Source organism: Tamandua tetradactyla, chromosome 11, assembly GCF_023851605.1.
Source record: "Tamandua tetradactyla isolate mTamTet1 chromosome 11, mTamTet1.pri, whole genome shotgun sequence".
Lineage (NCBI taxonomy): Eukaryota > Metazoa > Chordata > Mammalia > Pilosa > Myrmecophagidae > Tamandua > Tamandua tetradactyla.
Genome location: NC_135337.1, coordinates 25,502,836 through 25,521,446, shown reverse-complemented (window position 1 = coordinate 25,521,446; position 18,611 = coordinate 25,502,836). Strand labels below are relative to the sequence as shown.

Genomic DNA, 18,611 nt, shown 5'->3' with positions numbered 1-18,611 from the left:
AAAAATGTAAATCACTTTTTAAAAATACTGTAATAAAATCCTATAAAATATAATAGAAGATGAAATTTTAAGTACCTCTTTTTAAATGAAATATTAATTAGGAGGAAACACTACTCAGTGAAAGCACCATTGTATAATGTTTATATATATATATATATGTATATATAGGCAGAATTTAGATGAACAATATTTCCATTCAATCACACAGCTTAGTATAAATATAACACGAGACACCCCTTAAGCATTTTAAGTAACAAATTAAACATTTACATTTTTTACTGTGCACTGAGGCTTAACATTTATGCAGCATCTAAACCAAAGTACAGCCTCAAGGGAAGTCTCTCCACTGACAAATTAATACCTTAGAGAACAGAGCTGAATGGTGGCAATGAACTCATTTGTTCCCCCAATAATGAAGAATGACTTTTTCTTTACCACATCTGTGACTGTTGCTATGGTGACCCAGGCTTACCTCATTGCTTCTCGGAGAGCGCCTCGTTCACCAAGAGCCGTGTGCTTGATGTCATCAAAATTATTCTCTAGCTTCTCACAATTCTGCAATATATTTAAAAATTGCATTAGTCCCTCAAATTCTGAGATAAATGATTTCTAACTGGTTTTGTAAAAATATAATTGATTATATTGATTACAGAATCATGAAAAATATGCACCCCACTTTAATGGGGTCGGATTCATTAAAATTGACAGTGTGAACTCAGCAGTGACAAAATAAAAATGTCCTAAGATACAAGCTGTCATGGAAATCTTTTTATCAATTTTTCAAAGTGGAGTAAGTCAAAGAAAATGAATATTAAACAAAAATAGGACAACTTCTAGAGTTTCGAGGAATAAAAATTAGTTCTCCAAAATAATTTCAAATATGTCAAAGTATATTAAATGATATTAAATTCAAAAGAGGAAGTTGATAAAGTATTGACATTCTAACAACAATGAACTGCATACGATAAATATCTAACCTGAAATAAATCAGCATTTACTAAAATGGAAATATCTAGTCCAGTTATACATAAATAATAAAATTTTTAAAATTTAAAGAATCAGAATTTTAGATTTAAATAACTACACTGGTATACATGATGTTTGTGATTGTATATAGGATCATTATTTGAAGGTAAATAAATTCAATTCTTAAAATTAAATGGCATTATATTAGGTTCTTAAAAAATAATAATATTGAATAAATATGCTATTGGCAATTTAACTTCATACATGTTGCTATATTTTAGTAAATATAACAGCATTATTGGATAGATTTGTCTAAGAGCAACAGTTTTTAATTACTGCAATTCTAAATATAACTTTACATTTAAAATTGACTTAATCTTACATGGTCTTAATAAGTTTTAAAAACATATTATGTAGGATTAAATTTTAGTCTCCAAAATATATCCATAAAAATATCTTAATACAATTTTTAAAGAGAATTTTTTGTTATGAAATGGAACATAGATACAAAATTGGAGGCAATTATTTTCAAAGTATATTTTGGTGGATGGCTACAGAACAGATTTTGGAGTTTGCTGTGGGTTGCCATTCCATATTTTCAGGTTCTTCCTACAATTTTAATGAAATGTTATATTTGCAAGGTTCAATGAAATCAACAATACTTTGTTATTTCCACATTCTCTTACTGCACTGTTGAAACTGTTGAAACAGATTGCTTCTATGTGGAAAGATAAAAGATGTCCTTAATTGTCATATATAAAAATGTACACATGTATACATTATATCCATAGATTATAACTATATAATCTTTATATATGTTTTATTTATATCCATATAAATATCTCTTGGCATGCTACATTTCAAGGAGAATTTAGTTATAATTAGGTAATAAAACAATTGGGTTGTGTGTTTTAATTAATTTAACAAACAGAAAAACTAAGTAAAAACACTTTAAGCATTAATGTGTTCTTTCTGCTCTCAAATTGTGAGTAAATATGATGCATATTAGAAAATTAAAGAGCTTGAATTAATAATGTATAGATATGTAAACATTTGTTGATTTACAATTTAATGCAACCACTATTTTTACCTTTATTTTTATAAGTTCAGTTAAATTAAGGCAGAGATCTTTTTAACAAGTAGTTATGGATATGATTATATAAAAAACATCTTGAAAATTACCAACATGGATTTAAAATCATGTGAATTCTGAATAAAAGCCCTTTGTTGGATATATACATTGCAAATTATTTTTCTTGCTCTGTATTTTTACCTTTTCAGTTTCTTAGCAGTGTCTTCTTGTAGAGAAATTCTTAATTTTAATGCGGCCCAATTTTACCACGTTTAAAAAAAATTTATGGTTGGTGTTATTTGTGTCCTGTTGAAGATATCTTTGTCTTTCTCAAGAACGTTAAAATATTCTCCCATGTTTTCTTCAGAAGGCTTTATTATTTAAATTTAGATCTACAACCCATCTGGGATTGATATTTTTGTACGGCATGAAAGAGGTGGTCACGTGATATAGGTAATCAAATAAATCAGTATTGTTTGTTGAAAACTCCATCATTTACCCACTGCAATGCGGTCTTCTTTTACATAAATCAAGTCACCATATATGTGGGGATCTCTTTCTCAAGTCTATACCATTCCACTGGCTTATTTGCTATACTTATGCCAGCATCACAATCCTTTAGTTACTTATATCCATAATAAGTAAATCATTATGATCAAAACAGGCAATCAAATGGAAAAATGGGGAAAAGACATGTAAAACAACAGTATACGAAAGAGAACATCCAAATATCAAATTTATAAAAGATGCTCAACTTCCTTAGTTACTAGGAAAATGCAGTTAAAACCACAGTGAGAATCAGAATAAGAAAATGTTAAAACAATAAGGCAATAAGGACTACACAAAGTGTTGTTTCATGGGAGGAAAAAAAAGTATAAAAAAACTGGAACACATTTACTGCTGATGGAAGTTAATTGCTACAACCGCTCTGGTAAGCTATTTGGCAGTACGTAAGAAAGCCGAATATTTGTGTATGCCCTATTATCTGGAAGTTTCATATATAGGAATATACCGAAAACCAATATATAATACAGTCAACCAAAGTAATATAGAAGAATATTCATAGTACTACTTAAATTAGCCCTAAAATGGAAACAAGTCAAATACACAACAGGATGGAATATATAAGTAAATTATGATAAATTCACCCAACAGAAATCTACATAGCAATGAGAATAAATTAAATATAGTTACATGCAGTAACAAGGATGCCTGTGCAGACATAATGTTGAATAAAAGAAGTTAGACACAAAAGAGCACATATTCAAAATTAGTTCATTTATATAAAGTTCAAAAGTAGGCAAAATTATAATGAATGAGCTAAAAAGGAAACTGAAAATAAATCCATTTTCAATAATGTTAAAAAGAATAAAATAATAGAAACAGATTTAACCAAAGAAGTTTTAGACTTGTACACTGAAACCACAAAACACCACTTAAGAACACCTAAATAAATGAAAAGACATCCCATGTTCATGGACAATATTTGATAGTAATACTCCCTAAACTGATCTACAAATTCAATGCAATCCTTACCGACGTCCTAGCTGACTTTTTTTTGGCAGATTTTAACAAGCTGATACTAAAATTCATATGGACATACAAGGGACCCAGAGCAGCCAAAACAATTTTGAAAAAAGAACAAAATTGGAGGATGCACACTTTCCAATTTCAAAACTTACTATAGGGCGGGCCACGGTGGCTCAGCAGACAAGAATGCTTGCCTGCCAGACCAAAGGACCCGGGTTCGATTCCCGGTGCCTGCCCACGTAAAAAAAAAAAAAAAAAAAAAAAAAAAAAAACCTTACTATAAAGGTACAGAGAACAATACAGTAACTATGAGAGGCACAAGGGGATTTTCCAGGGCACTGTTTACTTTGTGAAAATTCATGGAACGAATGCTTAAGATTGCATAATTCTCTTTATATAATTACAATGCAATAAAAGGTTTTAAAATAGTTTGAATTAGTTAAGAAATCATAATGCAATTGTCCTCACTAATGTTAAAATTTAAAAATAAATATAATGCACTTCAAAATATCTGGCACAGTAAGTAAATATTACCCAATGGATTTTTAAAATAACTGTTTACCAAAATTCTGTTCTCAAGTTGTAACTCCTGCAATTGAATTCAAGTCTAACTTATTTTCATAAGCTTTTGACACTTTATTAACTAACTTATGAACTTTTTCTCTATCTAGTGAATAATTTTAAATGATGGCATTTGCACAATCACAATTACCAGAATGAATAAATAAATTATCTGGATTTTAGAAGGGACTTCAAAGAAGTCCTAAATCATTCTAGGATAAAATTAATTTACATTCACTTAGAGCCTTGGCATCCAGACTAGAATGAGCAAGTTCTTTCTCTCTTCCCTTAATACCATAAGCGAGACAGAAAAAAAAAAAGGTACAAATATAAATTTTATATTTTAGACTTGTATAATAATTTATATATTATAGTACCTTTCCAAATATTTATATAGAAATAATTTCCAAAGAGAGTTTTATGTTCAAAGATATTCATTGTAGCACTTTTATAACAGTACAAAATTGGAAAAAAAATGTCCTAAATTTACAGTAATAAGGAAATGACAGCACTTTTTTTTAAAAGAGATACTATTAAAGCATATATGTTATAAGATGTGATTACAGTTATGGAAAACAAATGGAGCCAAAATATACTAGAAATGAAATATTAATTCAGATTATCTCAGAATATTGAAGCAATATGGGATTTTCTTTTCCTTTCATTTTTTGACATCTAGATTTCCTGTTATGGGTTCATATTTCTTTTTCACTTCAAAATGATCCATACATAAGTGAGATTTTAAAGTTTTTAAAAATATTTGTGTGCTCTATGTTTAATTTGCTCTTTTTGTAACATAGAATTAAAATAAGTATTATTAACAAAAAATAATAAAAACAGGGCTTGGCTTTTTTAAGAGGTCTCTTTTTTTCTCTATTAAATATGCATTTTGCCAATTAAGACCTATGCCTCCTATGATAATTTGGCAATGATTTCACAAAAATTTCCATATTTCAATGTGTCCAAAAAGATGTTTTCAAACCAACAGTTTGTTTTCCTCACTTTTGCACACCCAGAGAGAGATATTAGGATGGACACAAAGTAATAAAAGAATATAAAGTCACATAATAGCAATTATTTGCTATTTAACCTACAACATATTTTAATATTATCAATTGTTACACAATGCCACTTAGCCTGCATATTTACCTGAAAAGACCCCAAACACATGTAGGTATATAACATTTGGAATGCATTGGTATTAACTTTCATATTTTGAAATTTAGCAGTACATGATCGGTAACTTTCAAACGGTTCTAAATAGATTTTCCACTACAATTTTTTATGTTGCAGAATATTCCACAGCAATCCACACGCTATCATTTATTTAACTAATTTCTTTTTTGTTTTTGCTTGTGTGCTAATACCATCATACAAATAGGACAGGAATAGATGAAAATGAATTAAAAGCTTAAAAAAACTTAAGAAAGAATAAAGGTTCATTGATCAGGATTTGGGATTATTCATTTCAACTAATTTGTCATATAAATGGCAAAAATTTTAGGAAAATTCCTAAAATGCTTTCAAAGGCTGTAACGAATATTATCAGTGGTAGAGTCAACACTCAAACTCAGGATTTCTCACTAAATTTTATTTTGATCATTAATTTAACAATTAATGGAAAATAATGTATATTTTTTCTATGATCATATGATTATATATAATAATAATTATATTACTTTTTCTGCAACTAGGTAGACAGTGTGTGCTTAAAACCCATCACTGTCAATAGCCTTGCATTTAAATCTGAAAACTGTAAGAAAGTTTCCTGAACTATTTTTTTTTTAATCTAGAGAACCGACTCTCCATATGGAAAACAACCCCTATCTTTAATTTTATGCTTCCCCACAGATAGTTTCTAAATCAGATGTGGCAATAAATATTTCTGTTTATTTGGCAGGAATATGTTTTTCATACATCTTCAATTTAGAAAATTAAAAATATGCATATGCATCTTTTTGCTTAATGGAGTCACTTAAAAATGAATCTGTGCATCTGGCTAGATATTTTTCTTTTGTTTGTTGGATTCTAAGAAAACTTTTAAAACTTTGCACTTTCCAACATAGATGAAAAAAGTCAAGCAATACCATATCTCAGTGAGTGTCTTTATTTTAAAGCAATTGTTTTGACTTAGGGTATAGTCCTTAAAACACACACACACACACAAACAACAAACAAAAAACACACAGTGTTATAAGAAATGTGTGATTTAACTGTTAGTACCAATGGAAGGGACTGGTAATTACACTACTGTAATTAAAAGGGAATTTTAGGATCTCAGCTTAATCATTTAAAGTTATTCCCTAGGATGGAGCAATAGCATCGATGGCAAACGAAAATCACAGATAGCAAAGATTTAACACAGCCTGCCACAATGGCACAACAAGTAGCTTAGAATCAAAAGCAGGTACAAATGACATCTCCAACACCTCTTCTCATCCCAATATTTGTACTCGAAGTCCCTTGGGAAAAACAGTATAATAAAATTTAATAAATAAAAATTAAAAAATAAATAACTGATATCTCTTATAATTTCTAAATCCTTCCAAAAAAGAAAGCTAATATGCAATTTTGTTAAAATCCACGTGGAGACAAACTTTTAAAAACAGGATCTTTGAAATACGTTTACTTTCACACATTTATATTTTTAAAATTATTAAACTGGTCTGGATGTTACGATGATAATGCATTTACATCTTTTCTGTCTATCACACTGCCATGGATTGAGAGTGTAAAGAAAACACAAATGTCATTTTGTTTGTTTGGAATGGTCCCTGAAATCCCTTATCACCTTGCTCCTTCTCGCCAACCCTACTGTAATTTTAAACTTGATGTTGGTCTCTAAGACTGCAGGGAAATAAGTTCATAAAAGACATTAAAGGGAAAATAACTAAGGCATCCAATAAATAAAACTATTGGATTTTTACTTTCTTAAGATCCAAGCCTAACATAAACAGCAGCATTTGAAGACGACTTGACTGATTTAGTTTTCTCAACCACAGAGATGAAAAATCTCCCTTGGATACAAAAGAGGGAGAAAAGTTGGACACAGAGGGCCTAAAATAGCCCCAGTGAGCTAACATTAAAGACAAGCACAGGTAAAATGGAGCCAAAAAAGCCTCCTATCAACGTCTGTTCTCAAGCCAGTTCACATGCGTACGGATCTGAGAAAAATTACACTGACAAATATTTTAATATGTTATTCATTTTAAGGGATTAAATATGTGGGTGCAGGACTAGTCCAGGCATGGTTAAGACATTAGCAGTTATCGTCCAGAAAGAGTTTTCTAATGATTTTAAAACATCACCTTGTCTGTGGTGATTACTTGCACTTCCCACCCTTAAAGTGCTTCCTCATTTCCTCTGACCAGCTGAGATAATCACAGAAAATCTGACCAGGTGAAGCTGTCACAGCAGAAATAAGGTGCTTCACGTTTTTGATGCACGTTTTTGTAGCAAAGAAGGGGGAAAACAGACATAGGGTAAACAAAAGGAAAATGGGACGGACAGATTGGTTAGCAGGCATAAGACTCAGACCAAGAAAAATCAGTGGTTAGTAATAAAGCACTGGAATGAGAAGCAGGCCTACTGCCTAAACATCACGGAGCAAAACAAGCGGGAAAACACAAGAAAAATCAAAGGTCACGAAAGGAACAGAATTTAGCACTGACGAGACATTTGCTACAACATCAAAGGTGAGGTCAAGTTAATAAGTAGGAAACTGAAAATTCATGTCAGCAACCATGGTTATACTTTCATGGGTTTGTTTAATATAAAGATAAATTAGAATCTAAAAAAGCTAACACTGAGTACTTAATCCAGTTAGGCACTCCTCTAAGAACTTTACCCACTTAGTCTGCACAACAAGCAATTGAGATACATACAATCAGTATGCCTATTTTACAAATGAGGAAACAAGCACAAGGAGATTAGATAATTTGCCCAAAGATTTATACTTACTAAGGATTAAAGCAGAATGTAGAACCCAAGCAGTCTGGTCCCAGAGCCAACCTCAAACTCTACAAAAGCCTGCTTCTAAAGGATAAACTGAATACAGCAAATATAATAAAGTACTGAAATGAGGTACTCCTCTAAGAGTTTGTAATTACAATTAGATATTTTACTGAGAGAGTCAAGTGGGGCATGAGGTCTGTAGCTGTACCCATTGCAGGACTATACCTTATTTCTGTCTGCTCTGCTAAACTTTATAATGTAGGGGGAAAAAAAGGAATCCAATACAAACATGTTTAGACCAAATTAATATCCATAAATATTTTGCATGCAACAGTCTTTATTTGGTTCTCTGACACTACCATGACAAATATAATGAGCAATTAAATTCCCAAGTGTTCAGATTTTGGCAGCAATTAGAGCAGAAACTGGAAACTAAGCATCAAAAAAAAAAAAAAAAAAAAAACCTGGTTTTGGTGGCCTCCTGCCAAAAATGAATCCCCATGGGTTAAGGGAAGGTCTTGAGTTTCAACTGTGATCGATTCTTATAGTATTTTGTATCTTGTCTGTGTTAAGGATTGCATGAAAGTATAACAAATGAGTAGCATATCAGAAGCAATATGAGAGTGAACTAACACATAAGGAGATTTCTAAATGCTGTGATAGTTAAATAAGATCACTGACTTATCATTGCTTAAATATCAAACAATAAGAAAAATCAACCAAACATCTACTGATTTATACACTGGATGAAGCTGGAAAGAAGAAGGAAAAAAAAAGTTAACAAATTACATTATTAAACAAAATAGTGAACTGATATTTTATAGGATTTAATTTGTGCATTTCTTTTATTAAATAATCACAATCACCAGAAGTAAATAAGTTGGGCCTGACATTTAATAAATTTAACAAATGAGGAGACTAATTTTAATACATGGGAAAACTGCATTATACATTATTAAGGTCACATAAAAGTTAATACCATATCTACTAAAAGTATCAGAATCATTAAGCTACCAAAACTGAAGTTAATCAATTAAATTTCAATTCGGAAAAAATTCTGGAGAATCTACTTCATGTCAAGTATATATTAAGCCAGAGCTATAAAGAAAAATAAGACATGACTCCAACTTGCTCACAATCAAGTGAGAAAATAGTGAAGAAAGAGGAATTAATTCTTCTGAAATAGAGATTTCTGTGAGTTTATTACTTCTGAATGCATCTTTGAAATGAGTACAAATTTTTCAGATTAAGAAAAAATAGACTATGGTAGTAGAATTAGCTCTAGCCTCAGACCTCAGTTTTATTGCCTACTAGATGTGTCCTTAGGCAAGTTACTTAACTCTGCTTCTCTGATTGAAATACACTTATTTCTGGGGCTGTCAGCAGAATTAAATGAGATAATATATGTAAATCATTTAGAACATGCGAAATAGATGGTTTTCAATAAATGGGGTGAATAAGAGGAAGAAAAGGGAGAAAAGAGAAAGAGGATCTATAAAACGTATCTCAATCTTAATGAGTCAAATTTTGGTCAGACCAGGGAATATGCCTTGTCCATATTTTCCAGATTATTCTTAATAATAATAATGAAATATAAAAATACAGTCTTTATGGAAAGAAAAGGATTCTTAACTTGTTTGTCATAAGATCCCTTTGAAAATATAATGTAAACCATGATTCCTCCTCCCTAGAAAATAAAACATGCACAAAATAAAGATGTATATATATATATATATATGAATGCTATATACAATTTCAGATGCCCTGAACAGATTTCCTGAAACCTATCTATGGACCAGTATCTACAATCAACAAATTTTAATATCAGGAATGATAACTTTGCAATGCACATAAACAACATAGAAATAAAAGTTATCAATATAAGCAGTCAGTCAAACACTTTGAGAAGCAAGGAGTCCAGCAAATAGGTAAATTTCTATTGGTGTTTGATAATGAAATGTCTTCAGTGAATATTCAAATTACTGAGATAAAATATGATGCAAATGTTAACCCTGCTGTCAAATGCTGCGCTATTCCAAAGCCAAAAGCAAAGCAAAACCTAATTTTCAAGAAGCTCATAGTTTTAATGGGAGAGAGAAAAACATGAAAACAACAAAAATGAAAATTTCAATTCAATAATGTTGTTGTTACATGATAAGTATGCCCCAAGTCCAGTGAGAAAAGCACTGCCATGTAATAGTGACTCATTACAAATCTCACATGGGTGGAAACCTGGAAAAAGCTTACTATGCTTTTTTTTCTTTTGCATGCTGTGTGGTAGGGGTCATAAGTTATTATTTTCCCATGTGAATATCTCATTATTGCAGCACCATTTGTTATTTTTCTTTTTTTTTTTTTTCTGGAGTGCACGGGCCAGAAATTGAACCCAGGTCTCCCGCATGGCCGGCGAGAATTCTACCAGTGAACAACCCTGTGCATGCCTGCTATGCTTTTCAAGGGTCATCAGGGAATTCTGCCAAGGAGATACCATTCTTACCGAGGCATCAATAAATTCCACATTTTAAAAACTAAAGAATATTTAAGCAAAATGTCACATTTCAAGTTATACTACTACAACTCTAAAGCAATTTCACCTTGATTGATCTAATAGTTTTCTTTTAGCAGTAAAGTAAATTGGGGAAAGATAATATTGGTGCATAAGTTCCTAATGTAGTTAGAAATTCTTAAGGCCTGGGTTCCTCTAAGGAATGAGTCAATTAGGTAAACTTACTCTTCCAGTAAAATGTTATATTTTTAACTTGGCACTCAACGAAAAGGCTGAAAACTAGCCCTGATAACGTTCTTTACCACAAAGTTAAGAAAAAAATAATTATTATATTCAGATTTTTTTAAAAGTCCAGATGAACATTCTAATACCAGTATATGATTTCCAGTTCTAATCAAGATTCATATTTCAATGCATAATTGCTTTTCCCTTCGGTGTGTCTTAACTAGTCTAATCCTTTCAGGGAACATTAAGACATAATCATATTTAGCTAATGTCATTTCACTAATGGTGGCCAGTTTACAATCAGGCCCGGTCTAGGAGAATCTTATATGAGTCACAAGGAAATGTAATATAATATAGTCTGAAAAGTAGGATCTGTGGAGACAGAAAACCTGCTTTTGAGTTTCAGCTCTGAAATTGAACTGCTTATGTGATCTTAGGAAAATGTCTAACATCTAAATCTCCAAATATTCCCTTATAATTGGGCATGTTGATGAAGATGATAAAAATAATGACACCCACTTCCAACTGTTGTTGTGAAATTAAGTGAGATCACCTATGGAAAAATATTTTCTAAACAAGAAAACGCTGTTCAAATATTATTTTACATTTTTAAAGGACAAGTTCATTGTTTAAATGTACATTGGTTATGTTTACTTTGTAAATATTTTCCTTAATATCTCAACTCACATTCATGGTAAGAATTAAATAGTATTTTAGCATCTTCTCGAGGTAAACACAAATAAGAATAAAACCAATCCTGCTTCAGAATCCTACCTAATTATTTCCTATATCTAAAGAAACTTAACAAAATTCAGGATTAAGTATTTACTTCTTTTTTTTTCCTTTTGTATCAGGGCATCACACTAAGCTGGACAAACCAACAAAATCTAATCCCCTATTCAAGGTTCCATGTACTTACGGTGTTCTTGATTTAGTCTCACACAGAACTTGAAATTTTAAAATATTAATGACCATCTCTTTTCAACACCCTGCAACACTGACATTCCTTTGTTCTTCCTCATGCAGAAACATTTTTAATTTGTATATTTAGTCACTACCATTGTACTTTTTAATCTTCAATTTTTTAATATTTTTATTGTGAAATATAACATATATGCAAAAAAAAGCAATACATTTTGAAGTACATTATACCAAGCAGTTATACAACAGATTTCAGAGTTTGGTATTTCAATTTCAGGTTTTTCCTTCTAGCTGCTCCAAGACAATTGAGACTACAAGAAATATCAATATAACGATTCAGCAGTTATAATCATTTACTAAATCCTATCTTCTCTGTTATAACTCCTCCTTCTCCTTTGATTCTTCTCCACATCTTTAGGGTTACTTGGGCTCTGCCCATTCTAACTTTTGCATGTTGGAAAGGGATGTCTACAATATGGGATGGGGGATGAAACTAGTTGATGTTTTTGGAGAGGCTGACCACTCTGGCCTCAGGTAATCTTTATTTCATATTCACAATTACTGGGCACTCCTTTTACATTATATATAGCTATGTTTTAACTGAGTCTCACATGGTTTATATGATAATCAAATGAAATATATTATTAATTCAACAAATATTTTGGAAAATATGTGTCAGATACTACCAACCTCAAATCATTATATCAATCTTAATATTTGCTATGTAGAAGCCATTGTTATTTATTCACTTTAATCTGACAACTGGGAAGCTGTCAAAACACAATTTAAATAATGAGAATCTACTATTTCAACCAAAGAATCTCAGTAACCTTCAAGGCTCCATATGATGTCACCAGTTTCATTCTTACAAAGTTCCCTGTGTTCAGTTCACTCTAGGCACAAGGACAGCTTACTGCTCCTCATACAGAAAAAGGCATCCGTCCTCTGCAGAGCCTTTGCACTTACATTCCCCTCTGCCTGAAATGGTTTTTCCCCAACTATTCACATGGCTTGTTCCCTCATCTCATTCAGGTCTTGTTTCAAGTGCTGCTTCTCAATATCTTTCCTGGCCACTCTCTCCTCACTCTCTATCCTCTTACCCTGCTTTACTACCCATCATAACATTCATTATAATTGATATTATATTACAAGTTACAGTATTTTTGCACATAGTGATTAAGTTCGATGAAGACAAAATAGTGTTTATTATATTTACTACTGTATCTCTACATAGTAATCATTCAGTGTTTGCTGAACAGGTGTTTTAGGAATGTTCACATACGTTTAGTTATCTGGAACATGAATCAGAAGCTAGCTTCAAATTAAAAATGCAAGATGAAATCAGTGAAGACAGCTAGCTGCCTTTCTTCCAAGAGGCCTCCCATTTTAGTCTTATCTTCGTGACTATATCATGGTTCAAATTTGGTTCTTCAGTCTAGCAAACTAAGTTAATTTTGTCTGTCTGATGACAATGAGTATGCCTTTCATTTCCTGTCTCACATTAATGAACGTAATAGAAAGAGATATGTAAACTGGAGTGCAAATGCACTCTTGACTATATGAAATTGTTACATGGCCCAGACTATCATGATGAAATGAGCAGTGAAACTTAACTTCTAGGAAACTCAACATGGAATGGCAAATAAAAATCAAAGTCTGCTTGGTGATCATAGACTCTGATCAAAATGATTCAGAAGCTCTTTAAAAGATTTTTTCCAAAAAGAAAAAAAAAAGAAAAGACTGAATAAGAGTTTCTTGCATTCCATTGTGGTCATTATCATTGATATTATTTGGCCTAGATACACACGTTTCTTGTTGGGCTTCAAGACTCACTCTGCTATGATTCTAGAGGTAAACTTACCTGAAGGACATTTTGATAGAATAAATTCAAACAAGTCTGTCAATTCAATTTGCAAACTCTTTATAATTTTCCCTATTTATATTCTAAAATCACAATCAAATGCATTTTTGGTATATAAATGAAATTATTTGCAAGTCACAAATAATAAGAAAACAATGACTTCCAGCTATGCATTAATAAATTCCTAAATTCAGGGGGAGGGTGCCAAGCTGATGGTGTTCATAGAATCTTCATGATAAAACTAAGAAAAGGGGCAAAAAAGGTAGGAATATTTTGAATCATATTCTACAATCATATCATTTTCTGAAGACTTTGCTCCAATTCCCAGTTAATTCAAGCAGGCTCATTCTAAGTCAGTTCTGTGATACCTACTAAATTGCAATGGCTAACTATTGTTTTGATGAGTGGCAAAATTCTGCATGCTAAATTCCCCATCCCATGGTCAATGATGCAGTGGAAATAGGAAAGAATGCTGAAGAAGGAATGGAAGCTTTGATCACCCTTTTTGTCTCTTTCACTTGTTTATGCACACACTCTCATTGAAACACTTCTATAGTCCCAAGGTGGGTACAGACCACAGGTTACTATTGCAGGTCAGCCCCCTGCCAGCAATTCCTTGCTATGATCCTCAAAGGATGAGGACTTCATGCACTGCAATGACCTTCTGGAGGATAGTTTGAGCCTTGCTACACTAGATAAAGTCAAATAGGAAAAACCCAACCCGAAGAATAAAATTCCCAAATAATAAATATCCAGATAAGTTATTCTATAAGAAGTATTTCTACCAAAACAGTATTCAATTAGTTTTCATAACACTAATAAATTTACTGTACCAGGTACATCATATATCGGCTGATTTGTAACTACACAGAAGAACTGATACAAGCACCAAGCAATCTATCAGTACATTAAAGTGAGCAGTGACCACATGACCCAACAGATGTTTATCTTTGTCACATGGAAGCTTAAAAACATTTACTAATAGTTTTTACTACTAACAATACCAGTAAATTAATTACCACTACAGAAAAACTACAGATATACAGTTGCTTTATAGGAATTTTATGAGGATATGAAATCTGATGCAATCCGGAGGCCTTAAATTTAAAACAAACCCTTGTCCTTGGGGGAACTTTTCTATGAAGCTCCTGGTGCAATTTAAGAAGATGAGGAAAACTTTAGGGTTAGGGTGAGGGGTGACAAAGTCAAATATTCTGTTGCTACTACTGTGGCATTGGTGGTATTTCTCTACATGTCAAAGTCAATTTTGGATAGTTAAGTTTTTCACATTGAGCAAGATTCTTAAGAATATCACTGACTTAAGAATATTAAATGCGTATCATTTATTTAATATGATGAGATCATTCATGCTTTTTGTTAATTACAGAGAAAACTCATTTTTCTGAGTGTTTAACAATTATTTTTTAATGTAGGTTTAATTTGGCCAAGACCTACAAAATTGTACTTGGACCATATGGATATGTTATGCAATGTATGATGTATTAAAACAATACCACGCAGAGTATGTAAGATTTAAAGTTAGACACCAGGGGAACTGAGATACATGAAGTAGTTTTTTTTCCTCTAGGAACAGGAAGGATAACCCATTTAAAAATTCTATCTTTTTTTTTTTTAGAAAATAATTAACAGCTGGCTAGGTTTCATTTTAAACTATTGCAATTCTCTTGTTTGGAATAAAACCCCTTGAGTTGATAGCAAAGTGAGTTAGTTCAAACAAAAAGGATGAATTTAGTAGGTTGGATTCAGGAAATTAACAATCATTAACACATCACAAATTTTAAATGTACATTACAAAGGAAATTATGCAATCCAATTCCACCTAAGCCTCACTAAACAGTACCTAAATTGTGAATTTGATCTTTGCTATGAAGGGGGAAATGCCTAGGATTTCCCTATGTATAGTTATAGAATGCTTGCTGCTACATAAATCTCAAACAAAATAAAGCCTAAAATAATAAATGCCCAGTCATTTCTCTTTAAAAAAAAACATGTGTGCTTTAAATAGATGAGAAAAGATGAATAGAACCATTTAAGTTCCTGTGTTAAGTTAAAATTCAGGAAAGCAATAATTTTTAAGTCACAAAAGATAAAGACTTCTAATATCCTTTCGGTTTTTCAAGAATAAAGACTTTTACTTAAGAGTTACATGAATTTGTATCAAAAAAAGAAGTTGGCAGAGACTTCTAAATTCATAACAATTGTCTATTAGTCTGTTTTTAATAATTTTTCTTTGGCATGTAATCCTCTTTAATTAGATTCCACTCTCTGTTGTTTCAAGACTCCATAAACTGGTGTCTTATATACCAGCTGCTAAAGCAGGAGTTACTGTCTAAATGATATTCACAATGAGTATTTCGAAGGTTTACAATTATACCCTTGCTAATAAATTGTGCTATTTTCCCCAACAATTTTAAGTGCTAATCTTCAGAAGGCATTTTAAAATTAGCTAAAATTCTGTCAAGAGATTTACAAAAATTGTTAGCATGAAGATAATTATGTCACAGTCCTTGGACTCCATCTCTGATTGTGTGCATAAATCAGAAAATGTCAGCTGTGTTTTCCCTTAATAATTATCCTTGCAGTAATATATTATAGTCTAAACTCCTATTATAATTTTTGTTTCTGGTTCCTAAAACACTAGACAGTTATTTCAAAAGTTTAGAATTGATTAAATAATCCATAATTCCCAGAATAATAAATGACTACCAGTTCTAACATTTTAAGTATCAATATAAGGAAATCAATATGGAAAGTGTAAATTCAGTTTCCATTAACATTCCATCCTAAGGAACTAAACTCTAATGTGATCGTGAATTTCTTTTTAAATATTGATTAGGTAAAAATCTAACACACTGGATAGTAGGCACATAGAGTAGAGATTTGCTTAGAAATTCAAAGGCATATATAATTTTTACCTCAACACAAGTGATGCATAAAACACAAAGGTCTGCAATATGCTTCAAGTATTTATTCATCTCTTAATATACAATTTTCTTTCTTTCACATAATATACATAAAAGTTTCTACCTTAATTTATAAGAAAAATTTTTAAAAAATTAAAAATAAATTAAAAATAAATTTTCTCCCTTTCATCCAACAACTATAAATTACAAGTGTTGAGCTGATTTTCATGGATTGGACAAATTAAACCAAAAGATGGGATTTTGACAGAAACTCAATATTCACAACAAAAATAGCAATCTTAGACAGTGTTCCTTACAATTAATTAGCAATATTAAGAAGCATTTGATTCACTTGCTTCTCATGGTTGCAAGTATTTTTGAATTAGTAAAACAATTCTAGTTAAATATGAAACATGTACTAGTGAGGATATGTGGCTCACAGCTGTGAATATTCAAAGACAGATGAAAAACAATATGCATTGACCTGGAGTATTAGTTTCATTACAGAATTTTTGGAAAACAGTTTTGAATCTCTGCCCACTAAAACTGTCCATCAATTATTATCCATAGAGTCACATTTTCTACATTACCAAAAATTACGTTTCTTTCATATATCACAGAGCAGAAAAAAATCGTATGCCAGAATTAACAGGAAAATACGGAACTTGGATGGTATTAATGAACATTATAAAATCTGCAGTCACATCAAATGAACAGAACCAATGTTAACACAACAAGCAAAACTTTGGTATATAGAAGCTAGAAATAGTGATTTCAGCAGATCTTAATGAACCAACTTCCTGTAAAATTGTTTATAACTTTAGAAACCAAGTTTATTTCCTCTATGATTAAACCAACTAACAAATAAAACCCTCTCCTACAAAACACATCAACTTTTTAATACAACCGCCTCTTTAAAAATGTCTTAGTAATAAATGCGTTGCTAAGCTTCTTTCCTTTTGTAGTACATGCTCTCAATATTTTAAAAGCATGTTAAAAATTGGCATTAAATGTAATTTTTTATTTAATGTCAAATTTTACTTTTAAGTATATGTTTAATTACAAAAGTAATATATGCACCTGTAAAAAGCAAAAAAATGCAAAGCCACTTGCAAATTAATAAAATAAATGCCAATTCGCTGAGCTAGCCATTTCTATACAAGCTCACTCAAATATATGTTTACATGTTTTACGTTGAAGTTTCCCCGTGTGTGTTTGTAACTGTTTTTCAATAGGTACACTCATAAAATCATCAGTCAACAATCTTTTTCATATAACATAATATGTAGATATTCCACCAAGTTAATAAATAGGGCTCTAAAATTCCTGCTTAAAATTCTATATTTTGCTCAACAATTTCACTAATGATAGGATGTAATTTTTCCTAGCATTTTTCTGTTAGGAATAATAGATACCCGTGTGATAGTAATAATCATATTGTGAAATAAATTCTTCAAAGCGGAAATAGTAGGACAGTTTTTTTTAAATATACATTACCAGGTAATTCATCAAACTTTGTTGCAATTCATGTACCACTAGCAATAAATGAAAATGCTAAGTTGCATGAAACATTTTTATTACTGGATTTTATTAATCTGCTACATTTTTGCCAAATTGAGTTTGAAATCTGTTTTACAATTCCATGCTTAAGAATGATATGGAACATCTTACATGTTTATTGACTGTTTATATTTTCGCTTTTACATATTGCCTATTTTCTTTGACATTATAACTATATTCCCAGGCAATCATTTCCTTTTGATTTTGTTTAAGGTAACTTGCCGTCAAATGTTATTTGTAAGTTTGCTGTTTGTTTTTGAAGTATATTCAGAACAATAAAAAACTGACATCAATATCTATGAGATGTCAACTGTTTATAAAGGAAATGTAGCACCAAAAGGTATATTTTAGAAAACAAACAAACACAAGGGATTGAAAATAAAAAGAAAAAAAAAGGAAAATAAGAAAATATGATAAAGAAAACAGAGCTTGCCTCACTTACACTAATGAAACGGAACTAAATTTTTGAAGCTCTGTGATGTAATATTGTGGTTAAACCTATTTGGGGACAAAAAGAAGCATCCATCCAGA

General features: G+C 31.2%; 1 protein-coding gene across 1 annotated transcript in view; it reads right to left on the bottom strand.

Moving 5' to 3' along the window:
* The window catches only part of DPYD (dihydropyrimidine dehydrogenase), a 961,456-nt gene that overhangs the window by 803,136 nt on the left and 139,709 nt on the right, over window positions 1-18,611 (bottom strand). Inside the window, 1 exon segment of the mRNA XM_077120172.1 lies at window positions 473-555. Within this exon segment, the coding sequence (XP_076976287.1) occupies window positions 473-555 (83 nt within the window).